This window comes from Pistacia vera, unplaced genomic scaffold (assembly GCF_008641045.1).
Source record: "Pistacia vera cultivar Batoury unplaced genomic scaffold, PisVer_v2 Contig865, whole genome shotgun sequence".
In the NCBI taxonomy this organism is placed as follows: Eukaryota; Viridiplantae; Streptophyta; class Magnoliopsida; order Sapindales; family Anacardiaceae; genus Pistacia; species Pistacia vera.
The window spans coordinates 197184-224721 of NW_022196740.1; the positions used below are offsets into that span (position 1 = coordinate 197184).

At 38.2% G+C, this 27538-nt stretch overlaps 4 protein-coding genes across 7 annotated transcripts; 2 read left to right on the plus strand and 2 right to left on the minus strand.

Moving 5' to 3' along the window:
- The first annotated feature begins 18360 nt into the window (after positions 1-18360).
- LOC116118913 (aspartokinase 2, chloroplastic-like) lies at positions 18361-22283 on the plus strand. Of its 3 annotated transcripts, none has more exons than XM_031404864.1 (14): positions 18361-18491; positions 18641-19155; positions 19253-19335; positions 19427-19467; positions 19557-19711; positions 19878-20027; positions 20119-20214; positions 20484-20600; positions 20850-20969; positions 21044-21136; positions 21221-21343; positions 21486-21602; positions 21688-21750; positions 21940-22283. In XM_031404864.1, the coding sequence occupies exons 2-14, from the start codon at positions 18769-18771 to the stop codon at positions 22072-22074; spliced, it is 1680 nt and encodes a 559-aa protein (XP_031260724.1). In that variant the 5' UTR covers positions 18361-18491; positions 18641-18768; the 3' UTR covers positions 22075-22283. The 3 variants fall into 3 exon arrangements, with proteins under 3 accessions (XP_031260724.1, XP_031260726.1, XP_031260727.1); XM_031404866.1 differs by having other exon boundaries at positions 21221-21337; positions 21940-22282; XM_031404867.1 differs by lacking the exon at positions 18361-18491 and having other exon boundaries at positions 18769-19155; positions 21221-21337.
- A 577-nt stretch (positions 22284-22860) lies between these two features.
- Positions 22861-23580, plus strand: LOC116118915. The gene has a single exon (XM_031404868.1). The coding sequence runs from the start codon at positions 22905-22907 to the stop codon at positions 23490-23492; it is 588 nt and encodes a 195-aa protein (XP_031260728.1). The 5' UTR covers positions 22861-22904; the 3' UTR covers positions 23493-23580.
- Positions 23581-23714: 134 nt separating this feature from the next.
- Positions 23715-26387, minus strand: LOC116118916 (putative pentatricopeptide repeat-containing protein At2g01510). Its single transcript, XM_031404869.1, has one exon. The coding sequence runs from the start codon at positions 26208-26210 to the stop codon at positions 23724-23726; it is 2487 nt and encodes an 828-aa protein (XP_031260729.1). The 5' UTR covers positions 26211-26387; the 3' UTR covers positions 23715-23723.
- A 333-nt stretch (positions 26388-26720) lies between these two features.
- Positions 26721-27532, minus strand: LOC116118917 (light-regulated protein 1, chloroplastic-like). 2 transcript variants are annotated; one of them, XM_031404870.1, is made up of 3 exons: positions 27338-27532; positions 27071-27226; positions 26721-26981 (listed from the first exon to the last, which is right to left on the minus strand). In XM_031404870.1, the coding sequence occupies exons 1-3, from the start codon at positions 27517-27519 to the stop codon at positions 26906-26908; spliced, it is 414 nt and encodes a 137-aa protein (XP_031260730.1). In that variant the 5' UTR covers positions 27520-27532; the 3' UTR covers positions 26721-26905. The 2 variants fall into 2 exon arrangements, with proteins under 2 accessions (XP_031260730.1, XP_031260731.1); XM_031404871.1 differs by having other exon boundaries at positions 26721-26991.
- Positions 27533-27538: the final 6 nt, after the last annotated feature.

Here is a 27538-nt window from a genome sequence, read left to right on the forward strand (position 1 = left end):
GAAAGCGAAATTAGCGGTCGTGGAGTTTACCAAATATGCCAGCGTATGGTTGGACAAAATAGTTAGTAATAGGCTAGAAACATGGGCAGACAAGGGGTGCTGATCTAGTGCTTTGTCTTTGTGTCATTAACGAGCCCTACCTTGTTAATGTCCCAGCGGATTACGTGGAAGGGGATTTGGTCATATGACATCCCGGCGGGTGATTGTGCTAGAAGAGGCTAGTTTTGCAATTGGAAGACTTGGGGTGTTGATCTAATGCTCCGTCTTTGTGTCATTAACAGGCCCTACCATGTTAATGTCCATGTGATTGTGCTAGAAGAGGCTAGTTTTGCAATTGGAAGACTTGGGGTGTTGATCTAATGCTCCGTCTTTGTGTCATTAACAGGCCCTACCATGTTAATGTCCATGTTTATGGAATTCTTCTTGTTAATGCTTATGCACATTGGTTTTGTATTTTGATACTTTTGAACCTAACCCAGGGCATGTCCTATGGTTGGTGGGATTCATTGTATCATTCCTTTGCTCCTAACCCAGGGCATGTCCTATGTTTTGCACATTCCTTCCCCTTTCGATAAAAGCTTACTTACCCTCATCCCCCCCCCCCACCCCCCCTCTCCCCCCCCCCCCCCCCCCCCCCCCCCCCCCCCCCCCCCCCCCCCCCCCCCCCCCCCCCCCCCCCCCCCCCCCACCCCCCCAAAAAAAATAATAACATGGGTAGACCTATTAATTCATGGGAAGATATGCAAAGTGTGTTGAGGCAGGGATTCATTCCGAGCCATCACCGTAGAGATTTGTTCCAGAGGTTACAAGGTCATAGGCAAGGGAATAAGAGCATAGAGGATTATCATAAGCAGATGGAGGGGGCTATGACTAGGGCAACACTCTGTTGAGTTAGAGGACATGGTCCATATGGCCATGAAAGCTGAGCGAAAGTTGCAATGTAAGGGCTGATGAGACTTTTTTTTTTTTTTTTTGGGGTAAGTAAGCTTTTATAGAAAGGGGAAAGAATCTACAAAAGGCCTAAAAGTCAGCCAAGCTAACTCAGGACAAGCCCTAGGTTAGGATCAAAATAATGATACTATTTTAGTGGCTGACGAGACGCAGGATCTTATAATAATCCTTTTAGGTCAAGCGGGTCTAAGCCAGATGAGGGGACCTCCTACAAGGCAAAAACTGAGAGTCCCAAGCCTAAGAAAGACGAGTCCAACCGTGACCTAAAGTTTAGTAAACCCTTACTACTCGAAAAATAACAAGATAAAGTGCTTTAAATGTTTGAGTAGAGGTCACATACCTACTCAGTGTCCAAATAAAAAAGTCACAGCATTGAGGAGACCAAATCCATAACAACTAAACCCTAACCTCTAAAGCCTAAAAAACCCTAAACCCTAGAGGCTAAACGTAAAACCCTAATCCATAAACGCTAAACCATAAAAAGTCGTAAAAACACAAAACAGTAATCCCTAAACCCTAAAAACCCTAAACCATAAATCCTAAAAACTAAAAAACCCTATACCCTAAACACTAAACTCTAAAAAATCTTAAAGCCTAAACCCTTAAAAACCTTAAACCCTAAAGGCTAAACCCTAAACCCTAAAAAATCTTAAACCCTTAAAAATCCCAAACCCTAAACCCAAAAAAACACTAAACCTTAAACCCTAAAAAACCAGAAACCCTAAAGCTTAAACACTAAAAAACCCTGAACCATAAATGCATAACTATAAACCCCAAAAACTAAGCCCTAAAAAACCATAAACCTTGAACCCTAAAAAAGCCAATCCTGTACAACACTACACTTAAACCCTGAAAGATCTTATACCCGAAACCCAAAAAACCTAAGCAACCCTAAAGCATAAAACTAAACCCTAAAAAATAGTAAACACAAAAACCTGTAAACACTAAATCCTAAAAACTACGAAACCCTAAACTCCAAACCCTGAAAAAACTTAAGCCCTGATGCCTAAAAAACCCAAATCCCTAAACAGCACTAGATGCTAACCCTTAAAAAATCACAAACCCTAAGGCCTAAAAATTGTTAAATCCTAAATCCTAAACCTTACATCCTAAGAAACTCTGATGCATAAACACTAAACCCCAAAAAATTGTAAACACAAAAAACCGTACACCCTAAAAAACCCCAAACTGTAAATCATAAAATAGCCTAAATCCCAAATCATAAAAAACCCCAAACCCTATCTAGTTCATTTATTTTACTGTGCTTTACATGTTTATGTTATTTAGAAGAATTACAACTCATCTTAGGCCTCAGCAAACGCATCAAAACCCAAAAAAAACGCTAAACCCTAAAAAAATTTAAACCCTAAACGCTAAAAACCTTTAAACCCTAAACCATGAAAAACCCAAAACCGTAAATCCTTCTAAAAGAAAAATCCTAAAGCTTTGTTTTTTGTTAAGTAATAATATTAAAAAAAGAGAAGAATGTACAAAGGCCTGATAAAGGGCGACCAGCCTATTTTGGGACATGCCTCGAAATTAGGAATCAAAAGAAACAAGCCTACAAATGGCCATTCGCTCTTGGGGTTTATCTTAAACCACATAGGGAGATAAATACCAAGAAGAAAGCAATGAGAACACCAAAAATTGGTTAGACCCTGGCATGCCCTTTTTCTAAGTCTATTTGGAGCAAGATCCGTAGTCTTGTTGACCTTGGTTATGTGGTTAGACCCTGGCATGATTACATCCCCCATTTGGCAAGGATATGGAAAGGTAAGAGTCTAAAATTCACTTTGGGTAGGCTTTGTTTAGGGGCTACGGTTTATTGGATTTGGAGGGAACGAAATCGCCAAGTTTTAGGGGTGAACATAAGGATTCTTTCACCATAATTGATGCTATCAAAAGTGTTGTGAGAGATAAAGCTTTGGACCTTAGGAATGTCACCGCATCCTATAGCAATAGGAAGTTGGCGAATGATTGGGGCCTCCCTAGATCTATTTTCAAAGACGTTCCTCAAGTTCTCAACACCGTTTGAAGATTGGATTACAGAGGGTTAAGCAGAAGGGTTTTTTGCTTGGTTGTTTTGCCTCATTGGTAATTTTTTTTTTTTTTTGTTTTTCTTTTAATGATCCTAACCTAGGGAGGTGTCCTATGGTAGGTGGGATTTTTGGTGTTCTCTTTTCTTTCTTCTTGGTGTTTATCTCCCTTTGTGGTTTTTGATAAACCCCTAGAGCGGATGGTTGTTTGTAGGCTTGTTTCTTTTGTTTTCTATTTTCGGGGCATGTCCCAAAATAGGCTGGTCGCCTTTTATTAGGCCTTTGTACATTGTTCTGTTTTCTTTAATATGATTACTTACTTATCAAAAAAAAAAAAAAAACAAAAGAGAACACCAAAAATTCCACCTACCATAGGACACCTCCCTAGGTTAGGATCATTAAAAGAAAAACATGAGATCAAACTCATTACAAATGGTAGAAACACAACCAAGCAAAAACCATTCTGCGTAACCCTCCGTAATCCAGTATTCAAATGGCGTCCCTAAAAATCCTAAACCTTTTTTTGGGTAAGTAAGCTTTTATAGAACGGGGAAATAATGTACAAAAGGCCTAAAAGTCAGCCAACCTGCCTCAGGACAAGCCCTGGGTTAGGAGCAAAGGAATGATACTATCTAAGTCTACCCCTAATCTTCTCTTTTTCCCATTCTGCTTGTCAAAGGAATGGAATCAAGCAGAGAATAAAGAATACAATGAATCCCACCTACCACAGGACATGCCCTGGGTTAGGTTCAAAAGCATCAGAGCACAAAAACCATATGCGTAAGCATTATAAAGAAGAATTCCATAAACATGGACATTAACAAGGTATGATCCGTTAATGACACAAAGACAAAGCACTAGATCAACACCCCAAGTCTTCCAATGGTCAAAGTACCCTCTTCTGGTACGATCACCGGCGGGGATGTCATATAACCAAATCCCCCTTACACGACAAAAAACGCATCATATAAATACAAACCATATTATTACCTCCCATGCGATGTTTTGAAAATAGACATGGGGATTTCTCGGCAAGTCTTCTGTTGTAGGTATTCTTAATAATCTTGCTAAGGTCCATAGCCCTCTCCCTCACCACATTCTTGATGGAGTTGTAGAGAGTATGTGCATCCTTGCATTCCCCACAAAAAATCTGGCTATTCCTCTCTCTCCAAATAGAGTAAACGGTTGCTGCCAAACTTACCTTCCCCAAAGAGTACTTTAGCTTTTTCTTCCTCCACCTACTAGCTATGTGCTCAACATAAACATTCCAAGGCCGGGTGACATACCCAAGAGAAGAGAGCTCAAGGAATCCTAAACCTTAAAAACACTTAAAACTAAAAAAACTTTAAACCCTAAACCCAAAAAAACCGTAAACCGTTCAAAATACTAAAAACCGAAACCCTAAGTCCTAAGTCCTAAACGCTAAACCCAAAACCTTAACCACGAAACTCTAAAAAATTGTAAACGCTGAAAAACCTTATACCGTAAACGCTAAACGCTAAACCCTAAAAAATGCTAAACCCAACATGCTCAAAAATCCTACACACTAAACCTTAAAAAAAATCTTACACTCTAAACCCAAAAAACCTCTAAACCAAGAAAAAATCAAAAACTCTAAATGCTGAACCCTAAAGGCTAAATGCTAAACCCTAAAAAACTGTGAAACGTTAAAAAATTCCGACACCAGGAACCCTAAAACCTAAAAAACTTTAATCCCAAAACCCTAAAAAATGCTAAGCCCTTAAATCGAAATTACTCTAAACGCTAAAAAACATTAAACCGTGAACGACAAAAAACTAAAACAGTAAACCCAAAAACACTCCAAACCCTGAACCGTAAAAGAACATAAACCCTAAAAAAACACAAACACTTACCCTAAAAAACTCTAAAAGCTAAAAAACCCAAAACCCTTAAAAAAGCTAAACCCTAAAAAACCTAAAACCATAAACTCTCTATATCCCTAAACCCTAAGCTGAAAAACCCTAAAAAAAACGTAAACCTTAAACAATAAACCGTAGAAAACAAAAAACCCAAAAAACCCCAACACTCTAACCCTCTCTAAAAAACCTTAAACGCTAAATCCTGAAAAAGTCGAAACCATAAACTCGAAATCCTAAAAAAAAGGCATAACAAATAAACCCTAAATGCTAAACCAAAAACCCTAAGCCATAAACACTAAAAAACACTCAACCCTAAACAATAAACCCCAAAAAACCTAAAGCCTAAATGGCTCCAATGCTAAACAAAAAATACTAAACCCCAAAAAACTGTAAACCCTAATAAAGTAAGACACCCTAAATCTCTAAATCCTAAAATGCCCCAAACTCAAGACAATGTTAAACTCCATAACACAAAAAATCTTAAACCCTAAACCCTGAAAAACCTCGAACCCTAAACTCTAAAAACCTCGAAATCCTAAACCCTAAACGCTTAAAACCCCTAAGCCCTAAACCTTACACACTCAAAAACCCTGAACTGTAAACACTAAATGTAAACACTAAACCCTAAAAAACCGTGAAGTGCAAAATATCCCACACACTAAACCCTAAAACCTAACAAACATTAAACGCTAAAAAAACAATAAACCCTAAACCTTAAATCATTAAAAAAACTCGAAACCCTAAGCCCTAAACAATTCTAAACCCTAAAACCTAAAAAACCGTAAACCCTAAATCCTAAAAAACCCAGAACCCGAAAAAAATATTACACCCCAGAACCTAAAAACCCTAAACCCTAAAACCCAAACTATAAACACTAAAACCGTAAAAAAAATTTAAAATACCAAAAACCCTAGACTGGCAACCTCAAACCCTAAAACCTAAAAAACCGTAAACCCTAAATCCTACAAAACCGAAAACCCTAAGCCCTAATGCTTAAACCCTAAAAAAAATACTAACCCTAAAATATAAAGAATCCAAAATCCTAAACCCTAAGCCCTAAAAAACCTTAAACCCTAAAACCTAAACCATTAACACTAAAACCGTAAAAAAGCTTAAACACAAAAAACCCTAAACTTGCAACCCTCATTTCGGCATATTGGTGCGTGCAAAACTCTCCACAACACAAGCAAACTCCCATTGTTAGATTCCTCCACAATCTCATTTTCATGTTCGGTCTCAGCGTTTTTATCTTCACATTCTTCGTCTTGCAAAGTCTGCTAAATTTCCTCAATGTTTATTTCAACAAGCATATTCCTGTTGTCCACTTCCTCCAGCACTTCCTCTTCACGTTCAGCTTCCCCATCTTCACTTCCCTCTACCTGAAAAGACTCCTCAAATTTCCTTACTTCTGCATAATTGTTCAGCCCTGGTGGTGATCTAGGGCGTGGTGATTATGTTTGGTGGTATTGGTTTGGTTCATGGTAGGGTGGGGTTTGTTTTTTGTTTTGCCTGGTTTTGATTTTGGGCTCGGGTTCTCAAAAGTTGGAGAATTTCTACTAGTTTTTTGTTAAACTCATGTAAATCTCCATAATGTCTCATCGTGGCGAACTCCCACGCTACAGGTGGTGAGGATGGACTGGTCTTGTTAGGCATATTGTAGTGGTAAGTGTTTTGGGACAGGTTTGGTAAATGGGTTTAGGGTCGTTTTTTGGGGTATATAGTACTGTTTAGGTAGTGTTTAAGGCAATTGATAAGTGTTTATGTAGTGTTTAAGGTATATGTTATCGTGTTTATGCTTAAAATGGTGCAAAACGAGCTAAAAATGCAAAATACTGGAGAAAGGAATTTTTCCAGCCAAAGTAGAGCAAAATTTAGCAAAGAGAGGTAATTGAAGAACGAGAAGAACTCACTCACCAACCCGGTGCTCTGATACCACTTGATGCGTTCTGACTTACTTTGAGTGAGTTAAAGAAGATTTTCAGCAGCTCATAACACAGAAGCAACATCCAAACTTCAAATCTCAAATGCTACCGAACAATTTCTCCTCAAATCAGCTGCAAAACAATAACACCAATGTACAATTCGGCCAGCACAAAACATACACAAAAGAACAACAAAACAAACATAAATTGCCAAATAACCGAGGCCTAAAGGAAATCCACCACGAACCTATGGCAAAGATTGGGTAAAGGATGAAACAACAAACTCTCTCAAGAGCTCCCCATTTTCATTAATCAAGTCTCCTCAGTTTGAAGCGGATTTGTCCTCAAATCCACAAGTTGGACAACTTTAAAGTATGGAGATATATTGCCTATATTGAAAGTGGCCGAAATTCCTCCAAGATCGATGTGCAACTTAAACTCCTTTCGCTAAATTGAATTCCAATTGTATCTTATTTTGGCCAGGTTCCATCACCCTACGGATTTGAGGACAAATCCTCTTCAACCCGAGGAGATTGATGTGAATCCAACTTCGATTGAGTCCATTAACTCTCAATCGGCCCAAGAAGAAACCATGAAAGGAGGACTTTATGGCTCTAAGGTTCATTCAGCCCAAGTTAAGTCAAAGAAGAAAGATGACGATAGGCCAAAACAAGCCAATGAAGAGTCCACACGCCCAAGCCCTCAATTTATTGACTCACATGGCCGAATTTATCCATTTGGGTTTAATTTAGTCTTGTGGGACCCAAGCATTCTATTTGGGAGGGAAAACTCAATTCGTGTTCAAACCTAATCACATGGGAGCAATTAATGCAAGGAGATAAGGGTATGGCAAAGGTGGCACATATAGAGGTGGAAAAAAGGGTTAGGCGGGTCAACCTCAGCCTGCATTAAGACAGGTTCAATCCAGACTGCCTAAAAGGCAGATTGGGTTGAACCCGACCCGCATATACCCGCCGGACAGGCCGGGCTTTAATATGTCAACCTGGCGGGTTAAATTTTTTTTTTCAAAAAAAAACCCTCCAACCCGCTGGGTTGGGAGTTTTCAACCCGGCGGGTTGGACGAAAAAAATTAAATATTAATTTATTTATTTTTTGCAAATACCCCTTTTACCCTTGAAATATAGCTGTTTTATAGCAGTTGGAGGGGTCTTTTTCGTTCTTTTCTTTTCCCATTTTTTTTTCTATAAATAGGGCATAAACTCTCATATTTTATCACATCTCAAATTCTCTCATTCTATAATTTTCTCTAATCTCTGTTGAAATCTCTCAATTATTCTCTTTGTTATCAATTTGCTCTCATTTAAATTTTTATTAGTTTTTGAAATTTTCAATTCATATTTCCAAATTTAATTCTCCTTCTTTAATTTTTTTATTTCTTCTATATCAATTTTTTTTTTCAACTACAATGGATAGATATTTTCATCCCATTGATTTCGATGATGAAGGAAACTATCATAGTCCCCTTGAATTTACTAACATAAATGTCGTAGCTTCAAATAGTCCCGCTTTCCCAGTCTTAGAATCCGATACACCTCATAAATGTGAGAAGTAGTATGAAAAAAATTAGAAATAATATTGATAGAATTAGAGATTCTTTAGCTTGGATTACTAGTAGTAATAAAAGAAATGATGAATTTCAAGGTGCTTGTATAAAATCAAATATGTCTCCTAGAACTTTTGCATTAGACATGCCTGTTAGATGGAATATGGCTTATTTAATGCTTGATTCATGTTTACCTTATGCAAATTTAATTAGTTATTTTGTAGCAAATAATGTAGGTCCTCATTATTTGGTAGATGATTGGTATACAGTTAAAAAATTTTATTCTTTTTTAAAACTATTTACCAATCCACTTTACAACTTTCTGATGTGTATTATCCTACTAGTCCATTGGTAATACATACAATTATAAAAATTTCAGATTTATTTAGAAAAAATAGAAACAATGAAATTTTAGCAGGACCAATACAGGCAATGGAATGAAAATTTAAAAAATATTGGAAACCCATTCCTTTTCTTTATTTTTTTAGGTGCTATATTTGATCCTAGAATTAAAGTAGCAGGTTTAGAAAATTGTTTAGACACATTAACTAAAAATTTACAAAATGAAGCATATGCCAATCAACTAGGAGAGGTAAGAGAGTGCCTTGCAGAGGTATATTTGCAATATGAAAACAGGTATGGGAACCAGCAAAGAGGCGAAATACCTGGGGAAGTTTCTGTAAAGATTTGAAGAGAATTCACCACACTGCTTGAAGTGGTGAGTATTTCTATTTATATAGATATACAGAATAATCAATCTAGAATCAATCTAGGATATTTGCAATCAATCTAGAATCAATTTAGGATATTTACAAATCAATTACAGTGAAGATGATGGAAAGAATATTATAGAATCAAGGCTAGAATCATGGGTCAAAATATTATGTCTTAGATGTAGGCGAAGTATCCTCAACACCCCCCCGCAAGCTAAGCGTCGGGTTGGAACAGACGTGAAGCTTGGATCGAAAAAATTCAAAAAGTGGTCGAGAGATACTTTTGGTGAAAATGTCGGCAACCTGTAGGTGCGACGGAATAAACTGAGTGTGAAGTTTGCCAGAAACAACAAGCTCCCGAAGAAAGTGATAGTCTAATTCAACATGCTTGGCTCCCTTGTGGGAAACCGGATTTGAGCTCAGAAAAATGGCACTTTTGTTGTCACATAGAAGAAGAGGCCGCTGTGGAAGAGACACATTTAAGTCTTGAAGAAGGTGCGTAATCCAAAGGAGTTCAGCGGCAGCATGTGCAAGGGCACGATATTCAGACTCACAGCTTGAACGAGAGACTGTGGGTTGTTTCTTAGCACTCCAAGAAATCAAATTTCCTCCAAGATAGATGGAGTAACCGGAGGTAGACCGGCGAGTATCAGGGCATCCTGCCCAATCAGCATCAGAGTAGGCAATGAGAGCAGTGGGAGTGGCAGAGGAGCGGAAAGTGATGCCAAAATGAAGAGTGCCTTTGATATAGCGAAGAATTCGCTTGACTGCGAGAAAATGATCTATTGTTGGAGCATGCAGGAATTGACTGACAGAGTTGACAGCATGGGCAATATCTGGTCGTGTGATGGTGAAGTATTGAAGGGCACCAACTAGAGATCTGTAAAGAGTAGGATCTGAGAACAGAGGACCCTCAGCAAACAAGTGATGAGATACAACCATAGGAGTGTGGACTGGTTTGCTGTCAAGTAACTGAGTTCGAGTAAGAATGTCCCGTGCATATTTCAGCTGACTGATGAAAAGACCATCTGTTGTTGTCGAAGCTTCAAGGCCAAGAAAGTAGCTGAAAGGACCTAAATCCTTAGTGGCAAACTCAGAGTTGAGTTTGCAGGTGAATCTGTGGATGAGAGATGAGTTGTTGCCAGTAATAATAATGTCATCAACATATAGAAGCAAATAAATTATATCAGAGTTTTTATGGAAGACAAATAGAGAAGTATCAGCTCGACTGCAAGAGAAACCAAGCTGAATAAGGAAGGAGCTAAAGCGTTGGAACCAGGCACGAGGCGCTTGCTTTAGGCCATATAGAGCTTTCTTTAGCTGACAGACATGATTAGGAAAACGAGGATCAATGTATCCAGGAGGCTGTTCCATGTACACATGTTCAGTGAGAGTGCCATTAAGAAACGCATTCTTAACATCAAGTTGGCGAAGGGGCCATTTGTTAGTCACAGCAATAGATAGCACAACACGAATAGTGGTAGCCTTGATAACAGGACTAAAGGTATCAGTGTAGTCGAGACCAGGTACTTGTGTATAGCCCTTGGCAACAAGACGAGCTTTGAGACGCTTAATGGATCCATCAGACAGATATTTGGTCCTGAACACCCATTTAGAGCCCACAATGTTGGTGTTAGCAGGTCTAGGAACCAAAATCCAAGTGCGATTGTTTTGCAAAGCTTGCATCTCTTCATCCATGGCAGCAAGCCAAGCTGGATTCTTTGCAGCAGATTTGAATCCTTTAGGCTCAGTAGAGGTAAGAAGAGCACAAAGAAGACCAGATGAGCACAAGACACCAAGGTTCACTGGGTGGCGAGTTTTAAAAATGCCAGCTTTGGCTCGTGTGATCATAGGGTGAGAGCCCAATGGAAAAGCTGGAGCTAGAGTGACATCATGAACTTGAGAAACGGTGTCAGGCTCAACAGAAGATAGTATATGGTCTGAGTGCACTGAAGGAGAACCTGCAAAAGAGTTAATAAGCTGCACAGACTCATCCACTAGGTCAGTACAAATAACACACGAGTTAGATCCAGATGGAGTAATGGTAGGAGAATGGTGCGCGGGGTAAGGGGAAGGTGTGTCTGTAGGGGATGAGCTAGGTTCCAAAAAGTTGGAAAATTGAAGAGATGGGAGAGGTTGAGCTTGAGAGGATTCTAGAAAGGGGAAGTGATGTTCATCAAACTGTGCATGTCGAGTGATGTATATTCTAGAAGTGGTGGGATCAAGGCAACGAAACCCTTTATAGGAGGGACTATATCCCATAAAAATACAAGGTATGCTGCGAGGAGAAAATTTGTTAGACATATAATCACGCAAACAAGGATAAACACGATAGCCAAAATGATGGAAATTGTCATAATTCGGAGAGGAACCATAAAGAAGCTCAAAAGGAGACTTACCTCCAAGAAGCGGTGTGGGCAAGCGGTTGATGATGTAGACTGCAGTGCTGAAGGCGTCAACCCAGAAGCGAGGAGAAAGATGGGAGTGGAAAAGAAGAGCCAGGCCAGTCTCAGTCACATGGCAATGTTTCCTTTCGGCGCGACCATTTTGAGCAGGGGTATATGGGCAAGAGAGTTGATGATGGATGCCAGAGGCGCGAAGGTGCGCTTGGAAACGATTACTAGTAAATTCTGCACTACCATCACTTTGAAAAGATTTTATACGCACAGAATATTGATTTTCCACAAATTTTTGAAATTGAAGAAAAATATCGTAAAATTCATATTTTAAACGTAAAGGGTATAGCCAAGTGAAGTGAGAAAAATCATTAATGAATATAACATAATAGACAAAACCTACATTGGATTTGATCAGAGAAGGACCCCATGTATCACAATGAATTAAGTCCAACACATTAGATGATCGATGTTCATTACGCGAATAAGGCAAACGATGATTTTTTGCAATTTGACATGTACTACAAAGTTTTGGAGAAGGCAATAAGGATGTAAGATAAAGGTGACCTTTTTTATTTAAAAAAGAAATAATGAGTGATTTACATGTCCCAAACGAGCATGCCATAAATCATATGATGCATGAAGCGATTTATTTTTAAGAACAGAAAGAAAGGTCGGATGTCCACGCTCCAGCACATATAAGCCTCCATCTCGTTTACCGGTTGCCACCACCCTTCCCGTTTGGTGATTCTGAACAGTGAAAGAGTCTTTAGTAAAGGTGACAGATAAAGGAAAATCAGAAGTTAATTTACTAATAGACAAAAGATTTTTGGTTAAATGAGGAACTACCAAAACATCAAGTAAGTGAAGATTTGGGTTAGGAGAGATGGTACTAGTGTGAGTTATAGGTAGAGAAGCACCATTTCCTACAATCACACAATCCTTACCAGTGTAATTATTAGAGTGATCCAGAGTGGATGGGCTGGTGGTCATGTGAGCCGAAGCCCCTGTGTCCAAATACCAATCGGTGGCTTCATTTTCGGACATAGAGCAAGAGGCGTTGAAAGACTCAGCAAGATGAGCAGAGTTGGCAAGCCGAGTGTACCTCTGGTTGCAGCGATCAGCGTAATGGCCTTCGGTCCGACAAATCTGACATCGCGGAGGGCAACGTCCTTGACCAGAAAAGTTGCGTCCATGGCCACGATTGGAAGAGCCATTATTACCAGTGCGCCTGCGATTGTTGCGCGAGGAAAGACCTTTCTTTTTCGCACGATCAAAGGTGCGATTTGTGGCTGTGAATGCTGCTGTGGAAGGACTGGAAGTTTCAAGGGATTTCTGGAACATTTCAAAACTTTCAGCTTTGGATACGAGATCGTTGAAGCAAGGGAGAGGGGTAACAGCCATCTGCGCAGTGGAGAACGACGAGAACTCAGCGCCAAGTCCTCGGAGGAACCAATGGATTTTGTCGGTGCCATCAACTGGTCGTCCAATGGCATGGAGTTGGTGACAGAGTGCCTTGAAAGCACGAGAGTATTCAGAGACAGAGCGTGGTCCACGCTTCATTGATTGAAGATCTTCTTTGAGACGAATCTCGCGAGCTTTGGAGCGGTGGCTGAAGGTGTTTTCCAAGGCGAGCCAGACTTCACGAGAAGTGGAGAGGCCGACGACCTCAGCCATGGCTTCTTCGGTGAGGGAGGAGAGAAGAAGGCTGAGAAGCCGCTGATCAGTGGTTTTCCACGTCAGATATTTGGGATTTGGTGTTTCAGAGTTGGGTGGGTCAAATCGTGAAGGAGGCTCAAGAGTGCCATTAACGTGCTGGAGTAGTTCTTGACTTTCAAGAAGAGGAAGAAGTTGACTTGTCCATAGGAGGTAGTTGGAGGAGGACAGCTTGATTGTTACCATGTGAATCATGGTGTTGAAAGGGAGGAGGGTGGGATTAGATTCGGTAGCCATGGAGAGGTTGAAGGATCGATGGATGTTAAGCCAAGACAGCTCCTGATACCATGTAAAGATTTGAAGAGAATTCACCACACTGCTTGAAGTGGTGAGTATTTCTATTTATATAGATATACAGAATAATCAATCTATAATCAATCTAGGATATTTACAATCAATCTAGAATCAATCTAGGATATTTACAATCAATCTAGAATCAATCTAGGATATTTACAAATCAATTACAGTGAAGATGATGGAAAGAATATTATAGAATCAAGGCTAGAATCATGGGTCAAAATATTATGCCTTAGATGTAGGCGAAGTATCCTCAACAGTTTCATCAGAAACAAATGAAGACTTCGACTCCTGGAATGCACTTAATAGGCCGAAGAGGACACAAACTCGAAGCATAACCTCCTTTTCAAAAGCACCAACAACAAATGTACTGTCCTCCATGCAGTTACAGAATAATGAGCTTCACCAATATTTGGGAACCCCCAAACTGTTACCAGCAGATCCACAACAAAAAGCTGACTTTGATGTCTTAGAATATTGGAAAACCAGAAAATGGGTTTTTCCAGTATTATCAAGACTTGCCTTGGATGTTTTCTTTGTTCTTGTCTCAACCGTCTCATCCGAATAAACATTTAGTGCAAGTGGAAGAATTTTAAATGAAAGGAGGACTAAACTTTCACAAAAAATGATTGAACTCCTCACATATCTTCGATATTGGGAATGGTTGTGCCATCAAGATCAATACAAGGTTGTCAACGATACTTTAATATAATCATTTCAATTTTGTAATATAGATGATACAGATGGGAGAGATCTTAGTCAACACCCAAATTAATTGTTTTGGGGGTTGCACTCTTTTTTCCTTACCAAGTATTTGTCCCATTGAGTTTTTCTTGGTCAGGTTTTTAACGAGGCAATAATTGTTGTAATTTCTTATTTTATTTTTTTATAAATGAATAAATCTAATTTTTCTTATATTACAATTTCACTGTATTAAAATTGAATTAATATTTGAAATGTTAACAAAAAAATTAATTTAATTGAATTATTGATATTTGAAAAGTTAACTAAAAAGTAAAAACAATTACACAAAAGAAAAAAATTAAAAAAATGATGGGCTAACCCGACTCGGCCCGCATCAAAACCCGTCGAGTTAGGGTTGGCGGGTCGGGCTGGGCCACCTTTTTTGGCCAAGAGGCGGGCCTAACCCAACTCACCCTTGTTGGCGGGCCGGTCTAAGCCTGACCAGCCAATTCCTATACCCCGCCATGGGTCGGGTTGGACAAGTTCTTTTTCCACCTCTAGGTACATGGTGTCCATTTCGGCAAAAACAACTTGTGATACTCTTGGCAACTCCATGTTCCTTTCCCCTTTGGGATCCTTATTTGGCAAGGACAATCCATGACATTCTTGGCAGCTCTTTGTCCCTTTCCTGAAGAGGAAAGTCACATGTTCTTTGATATCCCCTAGGATTTTATTTATAATTATTTTTTGTTTGCTGTGTTTACATATCCCCATCTATGTCTAAACCATTTTGAATTTAAAATCTCTCTTGACCGCCACATGTCTGGTCAAGATTGATTTTAGTTCCTTTTTTTGTGTCACATGGATGGCCTAGATTAATTGTTGAATTAGGACAAACTTTTTGTAAGGCCTTTAGGGCATCTCCAACCCACGCCAAAATGTTGCAAAAAACACCAAATTGGCGTGGGTTGGTACTCCAACCCACGCCAAACACTGCGCCATTTTGGCGCAGTGCTACAGTGCTGCGCCATTTTGGCACAGCACTGTAGCACAAATAAAAAAATATTTTTTTTTATTTTGATTTTTTTGTTTTTTTTAATTTTGTTAAGTTAATATGAGTATTAAATTTTACACCAAAAATCACACCAAATTTAAGTATTTGTATTTAATTTAATTTGATTATTATTTATAATAATGATATAATTTAAAAAATGATGAAAAATTAAAAATAGAACTTTATTCAATGCAAATATTAAACTACAATAACTCAAAATAAAAATTAACACTAATTTAAAAACACTAAAATTAAAAGAACATACTAAACTACAGAGGCTCACCATGCTCTTCGAAATGCATTAATTGATCATTTGTGGGAAGAACATACTAATTTGGAAAATTAAATTACTATCAATATAGAATTTTACCTTTGTGTTGTTGTTGTTTTTTTTTTTTTTTTGTATCATTTTATATTAGATGTAATGTTTTTCTATAATGTTTTTCTATATTAAATGTAATGTTTATTTGATTAATTAAATACTTAATTCTATTAAATTAGTATAATTTTCAAAATAATTATTATTTAATAAAAATATCATTCTCAATATTTAATTAATATATAAAAAATAATGAGTGAAATAGATTAATTGTTGATTATTACAATAAAGAAAAAAAAGAATATTCTAAAGAATATTCTTCTTGGTGCAATATTTGGTGTTGTGGATTGGAGATGAAATAGTGTTTTGCACCAAATTTTGCACCAAATTGGTGCAATGGGTTGGAGATGGTCTTATAAAGACCAACTTCTTATTGTAATGGAGAGACTTGATTAATGAAAATGGGAGCTCATGAGAGAGTTTGTTTGTTCATCCTTTATCAAATCTTTGCCATAGGTTGGTGGTGGATTCCTTGGCTGGTGGATTTCCTTTAGGCCTTGGTTATTTGGCAATTTATGTTTGTTTTATTATTCTTTTGTGTATGTTTTGTGCTGGCCGAATTGTACATTGGTGTTATTGTTTTGCGACCGATTTGTGGAGTTATTGTGGAGTAGCATTTGAGATTTGAAGTTTGGAGGTTGCTGGTGTGTTATGGGCTGTTGGAAATCTTCTTTAACTCACTCAAAGTAAGTCAGAACGCATCACATAATCTTTCAAAATAGATGTAGACTGAAAAGGTGGCAAAACAAAGCCATCAATCTGCAACAGAAAATAAAAATAAAAGCATAAAAAGTAGTAGAAATGGAAATTGAAATTGAAAAAAGAAATTTGGGGAAAGTGAGGCGAGGCTATAGAGAGGATGAGGCCATTAGGAGAAGAGTGTTGGAGGTGGAAAATGCGAAGGATATAATCAGAAAGAGATGAGAGATGGTTTTGCAAAGTTTAGGTTTAATGAGAATCCAGCATTTCTTCATCCCTTTCTTCTTTTGTAATCTTCTCAGAATTTAAGGACCTTAGAAATAGTAAGCGCAGAGGAGCCTTCAGCTGGGAAGACAACAACGCCGCCGGTAACACCTTGCAAGATTCTTGAGTGGTTGACAAGATCTCCAGCTCTGAGTTGACGCAGTGGGAGGGAGTGCTTGATTGGAAGGTGGCTGAGCTCGGTGGTGGTGGACGTTGCAGATGGCTAGACGCCAGCGAGATCGAAAAATGTGTTAATGGGTGAGATTGGAAGGTGGCTGAAATTCGTGGTGGTGGATTCCTGTCATGGTGGTCACCGGCGAAGCTTTGTGGCTCGGTTGTCGTGCGACTGAGACCGTGATTCGTGGTGGTGGAATCTTGCTCCTGGTGGCCACCGTCGAAGCTTTGTGACTCGGTTGTAATGGAGTTGAGACTGGGATGGAAGGTGATGGCTAGGGTTTTTCAAACTTGAAATTGAATTAGGAAAGTTTTTGGTTCAAATGACTCAGGGAGTCAGGGTTAATGCTGGAAAAGTAACCCGTCAACCCTAACCCGACGGGTTTGGCTGCGGGGCAGGTCCGGTTAGGCGCCCCTTTTTTTTTTTTAATTTTTTATACATTTTTATCTTTTAATATTAAAAGCTGTGGGCAGGTCCGGTTAGGCGCCCCTTTTTTTTTTTAATTTTTTATACATTTTTATCTTTTAATATTAAAAGCTGTGTTTAAAGTTTACTATAATTTGTTAATGGGAAAACATTTTGTAAATATAATATAACCACGTTTTCAAATACCAAAAATATTGTAATAAAACTAAAAAATTGAAAAATATTTTAGCTTTTAAAATTTATTTTTAATCAAAAATCAAACTCAACCTAATTTTTTTATCAATTAAAGAATTTTCCTGAATTATTTATAAAAATCTTTTTTATAGATGTAGATTCTATAATAAATTTTAATGACAACCATTTATTTCCACTCCATAATTATATATATTTAGTTTTAATTGTTATTTAGTTATTATATGTGATAATTAATTTCATTTGCCTTATTCATTTAATAACAATAATTACTTTTTTCCTTTTATGGTAGTTTATTTATTTAAAAAAAATTTCAGAAGGCAAAGATTTAAGACACTTTTTAACCAGACAATTTCCCAAAGAGATTCTCTCACGCGCTGCTAGGAATTTGCACACACTTTCCACATTAACAACCCACCGGGTTCTTTTAAAAAAACAAAAAAGCAATCGGTTGGATTATCAGATTGCCATATAATAATTCGATCCACCTAGGAGTTGCATGCGGATTGAGTTTAATCTAATTTGTCTATAAGATGGTTCGCATTGAACCCTCTTTAATGTGGATTGAGTTAAGTTTGACCCGCTTATCTTGATTCATTTGTTTCACCTCTACTTAGGGTTATGTTAAAATTTGAAATTTATGAGACCGAATTTTTTATTTGTTTTAAGTTTTGGGAGAGAAATTTTTGGAAAATGATATGGTAACTTGATGACAGGGCAAATGGGGTGATGCTGTCACTTGATGCATGAAGTAAGAGAATGATGTAAATTGGTGAGGTAAAGATATCATTACTCCACCGCAGACAGGCTGGTCCACGTAGGACTTTAACTCTTCGACATTCAGTTTCCCCAAAGATGCGTAAGATCTCATCACCGTTAGATCGAATTTAACACCCGCTTATTTCTATCAAAGTGGCCCACCCTGCTCGATGCTTGACCGTTGGATTCAACCAAAGGGTTTTTCCACTGGGTTTATAAGTTCGTTCGCCTGGGCGGCGTGCTGCATATTTAGCCAACCTTTCGTTCCTGCCTTCTCAGAGCTTCACGATTATATAATTATTTTTCCCCCTTTTTTTTAACAAAAATATATTTGGTTTAAAGCAAGTAATACATTCCACTTATATTCGGAGCTCGGTCTTGAAGGTATTAAATTGGAATTATATTTTTTTATTTTGGAGGGAAATTATTTGAATCATAATTTGTTATTAACGTGTAATGGCTATATTTTGATGAAAATTATTTATTTGATTGTTTTGTTTACTTTTGTTTTTGTTTCTGTGAAAAATGTGCAGATCGAGCTCCTCAAGGTTGAAGCTTTCAGTTTTTTGGTGGTTTAGATATTTTGCAATTTTTATTTGAAGAACTTAAACTTTGTTTTATTCGTCGAAATAACTTCTTATACACACTGGATTTATTAGCAATGGCGAACACGATGCAATTTTGCGGTGTAATTCCGAAGCAATCTTTGCATTGCCCAACTCTGTCGTGGCAGCGGCTTGAGTTTGGCGCGTGTGTGAGTTCGAGTTCTAGGTTTTGTATTAGTGTGAAAAGATCGTGTAGAGATAGAGGAGGTTTGAGAGTGAGTTGTGAGGGAGCGAAAATAGATGTGATTGAAAGGAAGGAGAGTGAGAGTCAAGTATTGGGAGAGAATGAGAAGCAATTGACATGTGTTATGAAGTTCGGTGGATCGTCCGTGTCCTCTGCTGAGAGAATGAGGGAAGTTGCTGAACTTATACTTAGCTTCCCGTACGAAAGGCCTGTGATTGTTCTCTCAGCAATGGGAAAGACAACAAATAAGTTATTGCTGGTATATAATGAATTTTTATTCTGTCTTTGTTCGATTCATATGTGATATTTTTTTTTTCTTTTTGTTTAAGATGAATGTTTTATTGCTTGTTTATTAGGCTGGTGAAACGGCTGTTAGTTGTGGGGTTACTAATGTGTCATGTATTGATGAGTTGAGTTTTATTCAAGAATTACACCACAGGTGAGAAATGTGAATTCCATTTTCATTGATGTTGATCATGGTGAATTAAAATTTGTAATTTGTTTGTATTTGGCATCTTTTATTTATCCAGGACTGCAGATGAGCTTGGAGTAGAAAGGTCAATTATTGAATGTGAGTATCTGTTTCTCTTGAAACCATTTGTTTCTTATTCACTTGTGGTTAAGACTGTCCTGTTTTTGTCTGTGGGAAACATTTTGCAGATCACCTAGAACAACTGGAGCAACTTCTGAAGGGAATTGCTATGATGAAAGAGCTAACTCCACGCACTAGAGACTACTTAGTTTCGTTTGGGGAGTGCATGTCCACTAGGCTTTTTGCTGCATATTTGAATAAAATTGGTGTGAAAGCCCGCCAAGTATGTTATTATCTTCTATATTTTTGTAACTTAGCTTGCTTGTCTTTCTCCAACTATTTTAAAAATTCAGATTTAGATTGATGTACATTGTTCCATTTTACCATGCTTACTTGTAAAATATTATTCAAATAACAGAGAATTACAATGCTTTGCTTTCTTTTTTCAGTATGATGCCTTCGATATTGGCTTCATAACCACAGATGACTTTACAAATGCTGATATTTTGGAAGCCACTTATCCAGCTGTTGCTAAGAGGTTACATGGTGATTGGATCAGTGATCTTGCAATTCCAATTGTTACTGGTTTCCTCGGAAAGGTCCTTCAACTACCTAATTGCTTTTGACATCTTCTTTGGGAGGCTTTGCAATAAGTCTCAATAGATTGTGTTTCTTTGTCTTGTATTCCAGGGCTGGAGGTCTTGTGCAATCACTACATTGGGTAGGGGTGGTAGCGATTTGACAGCCACAACCATTGGGAAAGCATTGGGGTTGCGAGAGATTCAGGTCAGCATGGATATTGAAACTATCGCTTTTGTTTATTTTTAGATCTGTCTTACATGCATGAACTACAAGTTTCCTTTCATGCAAGAGACAGACATACTACTACAACTACAAACATGTATGCCTTAAGTTTGTTTCTTTGAAATATGTGAAAGGAGTGTTTCTTTAATGACGTAGAGTTCTATATACAAGATTGAGAACCTTTGTCATTGTAACTTCTGTGTACATATTAAATTCAGAATGACATAAGACTGAGCTTTTATTGGTTACAGGTGTGGAAGGATGTTGACGGTGTTTTGACATGCGATCCTAACATATATCAACGTGCTGAGCCAGTCCCATATTTGACATTTGATGAGGCGGCTGAGCTTGCATATTTTGGGGCTCAGGTATATTTATTCTATAGCTTTTAGTCCATCTCAGTATTTGAATATCCACAATGTTCCTTTAGTTTTGGAATTGACCACAGATAAAATTGAATTTGCTTTCAAGCTGGATGTATTAAACTAGATAGCATTTTATAATGGCTAGTTGTTTGGGACCCCAAAAAATATCAAGAATTTCTCAACTAAAGCTGAAATTCTGTGGCTGGTATGATCATGACTTTTTTAACCATGTAACTTTTGTTCTTTTATCAGGTTTTGCATCCACAATCCATGAGACCAGCTAGAGAGGGTGATATTCCGGTTAGGGTTAAGAATTCTTATAATCCTAATGCCCCAGGAACTCTGATCACCAGGTCTAGAGATATGACTAAGGTTTGTTGTCAGATTGCTGGTCTAATGATTTCTTTACATAAAAGAGTATAAATCTTCTTATTTCCCAACTGCAGGCAGTATTAACTAGCATTGTTTTGAAACGTAATGTTACCATGTTGGATATTGTTAGCACTCGCATGCTTGGCCAATTTGGCTTCCTTGCTAAGGTAAGAGTGCTAATATTTGGTGCCTGTGCTTTATGTTCCATTGGGTCAGTTTGTGGTTTGAGTCATTAATTTTTGAGCTTGCAGGTATTTTCAATCTTTGAAGATTTGGGCATATCAGTGGATGTTGTAGCTACTAGTGAAGTCAGTATTTCCTTGACATTGGATCCATCTAAGCTTTGGAGCAGAGAGCTAATTCAGCAGGCAAGCGTATGATGTTTTTCTCCATGTCATATATAATTTAGCTTGATGATATACAGTCTGTACCAATTATTTTTGATCTACAGCTGGAGTCTGAATTTTGATTGAGTATTTACAATTAATCTTGTCTCTTGTTACATCTTTTAAACAGGAACTTGACCATGTAGTGGAAGAACTTGAGAAAATTGCCGTTGTCAATCTCCTTCAGCACAGATCAATTATATCTCTTATTGGCAATGTCCAGAGGTCCTCGCTTATACTAGAGAAGGTGATGGATTTTCTCTTCATTTCTTTAATTTTTTTCTCGCTTTATTTGTTATATATTTTTAGTGACCAGGTAGATTATGTGGCAGGCTTTTCATGTTCTACGAAGAAATGGAGTCAATGTTCAGATGATCTCCCAGGGTGCATCGAAGGTATTTCATAAGCCTCCTCTGATTCAATCTTCCTTTGAATCCACGCAGGAGCATGGATTTAAGAACCATTAATAATTAGTGTAGCTACACAAAACCTTTTAATCGCATAGAGACAGAGTTATATGGTCTTTTGCACAAAATGGATGTGTTTGCATTTATTTCTCACTGGTTTTTGGTTTTACAAAACAGGTTAATATCTCGTTGATTGTAAACGACAGTGAATCAGAACAGTGTGTCAGGGCCCTCCACGCCGCCTTCTTTGAGAGTGATCTATCCAATTTAGATGCAGAAGGTAGCCCTGAGAATACTTCTGCCTCAGACTAATAAATCTATTTTTTTTGTCCCTTTACTCCCAAATTTTAAACAATTTGGGAGTAGAGTACTCAGTATCATTATTTAAACATTTAACTGTCCCCTATTGTCGCGAGCAGCATAGCTCTATTATTAATCTTTGAATAATGTATTTTTCCAATTGTATTGCAAAGTAATATTTGTGCGTTGGTGATTTATGATTTGTCCGGTAACTTACCTATTGCATTATTTTGAATTACGAGATATAACAAGTTTTAAGAAAAATGCAAATTAGTATAAAATTTGAGATTATATGTGTTGGGCACAGTTTTTATTTTTTAACATCGAAAATAGTTTTGATTATCTGATCAAACATATATTTTTGAATATTAATACTAAACTTTGATAACATAAAATCCAAAATTGATTAGAAATAAAATTTCTTCTTGCTTGTGTCATTCATTGCTTTTATTCAACAGAAAACAAAGATGCCTTCAATTGACGAGCCAAGAAGACATAACCATTCCATATATAATTTTTACCTATTAATGGAAAAATAAGCTTTTAGTCAGTTTAAGCAGTAATTAATATTTAATATCGACAGAAGAAAGATGTCTTTGAGATTAGGCTAACCCTAGAGATCCTTTAATTTTAAAAGACGAAAAAATAAATAAATTTTCTTAAAGAGGTTAATATTATGATAATTGATTTTGCCCATATAAAAATAAAAATGAAAATCCCTCCATTTGACCGAACCGTAAATACTGAATAGCTGGCATGGCACAACCAATCACAACCTACTATATAAACCTCCAAAACCCTAACATTCCAATTCCCCACAACCCCCACACCGCCACTTAACTATGGCATGCACAATCGATTTCAGGAACCTGGACGAAGGTTTCGGCGGCAAGACCTACAAGCGAAAGCGCCAAGAGGCAGAAAACGCCGCCCTTACCACCACCAACACCGAAGACCATGCCTCCATGGACGTAGACGACGACACGTGTCCACCCGCCGCAAAGCGATCGGCCATCGCGTCCTCAGACAACCCCGACAAGCCGACGTTTGGTCAGCCTACCTACGATGGCGTGATCGCCGGGAAAGTGTCGGGGAGGAATTGGAAGCAGGCGCGTAAACACCGGGCGTCGGCGAGCAAAGTGAGCGTGAGAAGAACGAGTTTGGAGGAGAGAGAGAAGGAGAAGTTGATAAAGAAAGCGTATAGAGAGAGGATGAATGAACTGAAGGAAGAGATTAGACAGAATAAGATAGAGAAGAGGAAGAGAGCCGAGGAGAGAAAGAAAAGGAAGGAAGAGAATATAATGAAATCTGGAACTAAGTTTCAGGTGATATCTAACAAGAATACTCTCAAGAAAATTGCTAAGTCTAAGGACAAGAAGTTGCTTAAGGTTGTACCTGAAGATTTGGTCAACAAGAATAAGAAGAAATAGTTTCAATTTTGTTTTTTGTTGTTTTTGTTTTTGTTTCTGCCATCAAGATTATTAATATTCAATTTTGAAGCTTTCATTTCGTTTGTTAGATGGTTATATAATTTCGAATTATGCAGTACTAAATAATATAATTGAACAGGAGGCAAGAACCCGTATCCCACAATTGCAAAGTAAAATTATGAAAAGTTTTTTTTTTTGTTTTTTTGGTGAATGAATATGGCTTTGATAAGTTCACCAATAATCCTTACAAGAGCAAAACCCATCTATGAAATGATGGAATCTGCTTGAATCCCTAACTGTAATTTCTCTTTTGACTATTTTTGAGATCAACTTGATTGCAGCATGGCAATCTGTACAGGCTCTCAAGTTCTTCATTACCAGTATTGGTGACCCTTGTGGCGTACAGATTAGTGCATATGCAATTGCTAATCTTTCACTATGATATTTAAGTGACTCTATTTTGAATTCCTCGTCCTCATCGTGAAGGGCGCAGCTTGTATCAGGTTTATACCCTTCCTTTTCCATTTGCTTCATCAACATTTCAATCTTTCTCGTGATTGCCTTCATTTGTGGGTGCAACTTATCGTTTGCTGTGAATACATGAACTTTGTTTTTAATTTCAACCCAGCTAGATGCTAGAACCTTCTTCACTCCACGATCTCGCATAGCCTTCTTCACCTTCTCGACATTGTCCCACTGGCCTGCAGCTGCGTAGATGTTTGACATGCTTACATAAGGGGCGGCATCTCTAAGCTCCTCCATTTTGAAAAGTTGATCAGCTGCTTTTTTAGCCAATTCTTGGTTCTTATGTATCCTACATGAGTTGAGAACTGATGACCACATGATCTCATCGGGCTCAAATGGCATTCGAGTCATCAACTTCTGTGCTTCATCAAAGCGTCCTCTACGACACAACACATCAACCATAGATGCATAGTGTTCTCTCTTTGGCATGAGTTTGTATGTTTGAGTCATGGACTTGAAGTAATGTAATCCTTCTTCAACAAGTCCACAGTGACTGCATGCAGACAACACTGTGAGGAAGCTAACTGAATCTGGTTGATATCCTGAATGAATAATCTCTTCAAATGATCTAAGAGTCGCCTCCCCATCTCCATTTTGTGCGTAAGCCGATATCAACGCGTTCCAAGAGACTATATTCCTTTCAGGCATCTCTTGAAAAGTTTGAATTGAATCTTTTAGTGATCCACATTTCGCATACATATCCAAGAGTGCACTGCCAGAAAACACATTTGACATAAAACCCGATCTAATTACAAGTGAGTGTAGCTGTTTCCCCAGTGACAATGAAGCTAAATTTGCAGAAGCTTTTAAGATGCTAGCAAAAGTGGCTTGGTCAGCACTTACATCAGCTCTACGCATCTGGTTGAACAGTTTTAGGCCTTCTTCAAAGAGTCCTTTCTGTACATAACCTGAGATCATAGCCGTCGATGGAACTCCACTTTTATGGCTTAGAGTTGCAAATATCTTTCTTGCCTCCTCAAATTTGCCACATTTGGCATACATGTCAACCAAAGAATTTCCAACTTGAACTTCAGAATTGGCTGTTGTCACAATGGCCTGGGTATGGACCTGCCTACCAATTTCCAACTCTACCATATTTGCTACTATGCTCAACAGGGTCGGAAATGGAAACTGTCTCCTATCAAATCTAGTGAAGTGTAATTCCCTGAAAAGCTTGAGAGATTCTTTGTGTAGTCCGTTCCATGCATAGCATGTGATTATCACATTGTAAGAGATACCATCCACCTCCGGCATCTCATCAAAAAGCTTCCTAGCTTCAACCACACTGTCATGCTTCGAGTAGAAATCAAGCAAAGCATTCCCGACAAACACATTCCCAACGAAATTACTCTTCACCACAAAAGCATGAATTAGTTGCCCTAATGCTATATCACCAAAGCCAATGCCAGCAGACAAAGCCGCAGCAAACGTAAAGTCAGAAGGCTTGTAACCCAGATGTTGCATCTCAATGAAGAGTCTTATTGCTTTTTTATTCAAACCCACTTTCGCGTGTCCTGTTATCAATGCATTGAAACTAATAGAATCCTTTTCGGGCATTTCCTTAAAAATCCGACAAGCCAAATCAAGGCGACGAATCTTGCAATAAGAATCAACCAAAGAATTGCAAACGACAAGGGCGGAATTATAACCAAACTTAACTATGTTAGCATGAACTTGAATAACTTCATTTGCTGTATCCAGGTCATTACATCCTGATAGCAAAGTCGCGAAGGTCACATAGTCAGGGTCAAAACCTCCTCGGCGCATATCAACAAAAAGCCTAAACGCTTCTCTGAAGTGATTACGACGCGAATAGGCACCTATTAAAATTGTCCATGACACAGATGTTCGTTCCACCATGCCATCAAACAACTCTCTAGCGCTTGCAAGGTTGCCTGATTTCACGTAGCCCGAAATTATCATGTTCGTCGAGACTGTATTTCTGTTAGGCATTTGATCAAACATTTTGCGTGCTTCAGATAACTCGCCTCTTTTAACAAGACTTTCGACGAGGAAGTTTGAGCGGCACGTGCTTAGGTCAAAACCCGTTTTGACAAGGCGGGCATCGATGAAATTCTGGACATTTTGGTTGGGTTTTGTCGTCTGCGAGGCTCTTATAGACGTAGCAAGGTTTAGAAGAACATTTGTTCTGTGAGGTTTCATAGAATTTAAAGCGGGCAGTGAGGTGTTCATAAGCAGGGGGATTAGGGAAGTGTTTGGTTACCTGCTAAAGACGAGAGAAATCAGCGGAGTTAAAAAGCAAAAACAGGCGGCTCAACTTTCATCAGTGTTTCATTGGACTCTTCTTCTTATTAGCTTTTTAAATGTCTGTGAGAAAGAATGCGTCATACTTTTTGAAGCACGCATATTGTCTATAACCTTTACTTGATGTGGGCAAATGGCAATATATTTATTGCTCAGTTCTTATTCAACAAGCAGGCAAGGCCCTTGATTAGTTTCGAACAAGGACGAAAAATTGTTCAAAACAGTTGCTGAGGACAAGCAGTTCATCAGTATCTTTCTTGATAAATGAGACATCGTTCTGTGATTAAAAGCATGGATGTCAAGTCGTTTATCATTTTGTTAGAGCTAAAGCATGGCTTAAAAGTTTATCAAGAAGCTAATTTCTTGAAGTTGAGGTGATTTGGGGACATCCACCAAATTGCGTTATCATGAATGAACATCTGAAAAATTATGCGTTAATGTTATAAAAATCCAATGATGGCATTGATCACTGTAAGACGAAGATGAGTTTCAATTTATAGGGAGTTATTATGGAAGCCTTATTTATCCATTCTTTTTCTTTCTTCCCATTGTACATCCATTCATTTACTTTTTCAAGCATCGTTTTTCCAGTAGTGAGCCCGAACAATATTTGCTTTCTTGATCTAGTAAACTCCTCTCTGATACTCACGCTCGCAGAATATTCCTCCAAGATCGTCGCAAGCTTCTGCCTTGAAAACCCTGTCAAAAACTATATCAATATCATGTTTAGTACATTTTACAAGCTTTAATTTTTGAAATACAAAGGCATAAGAGTGCAAGAGTTTTACGTCTTGGCTTCATTGTACTCAAAGTAATCTCTTTCAATGGCCTCCGAGGCTCTTGCCCTCTCATTTCTGGCCTCTGGTTGCAGCCTTACTTCAGGGTACATCTCTGCCAAACAAGCATCTCCACCAATTGTCTCACATGCCTCCGCTGGAAACACACTGAACACACAAGACTTCTATGAACAACTTTTTAACCAACCAATAATCCCAGTTCAATTATAGAAGTGATATTTTCTTTAATCATTAATTGGAAATAAAAAATTGACTTACGAGAAGGCAGAACTGTAATCAAACGTGGAAGAGGTGTCATAGGTAGCGGCAGTTTCTTTGAGAGGGGGACAATGGGAAGCAAGTGAACTGCCGAGCTTTGGTTGGGAAATCGCTTGCTGGGAGAAGACTTTGCAGGGCATTAAGGGGAGAATGGTTGGGGCAATGCACAAAGCTGCTTGCATGTTGATGATGTTGTATTGT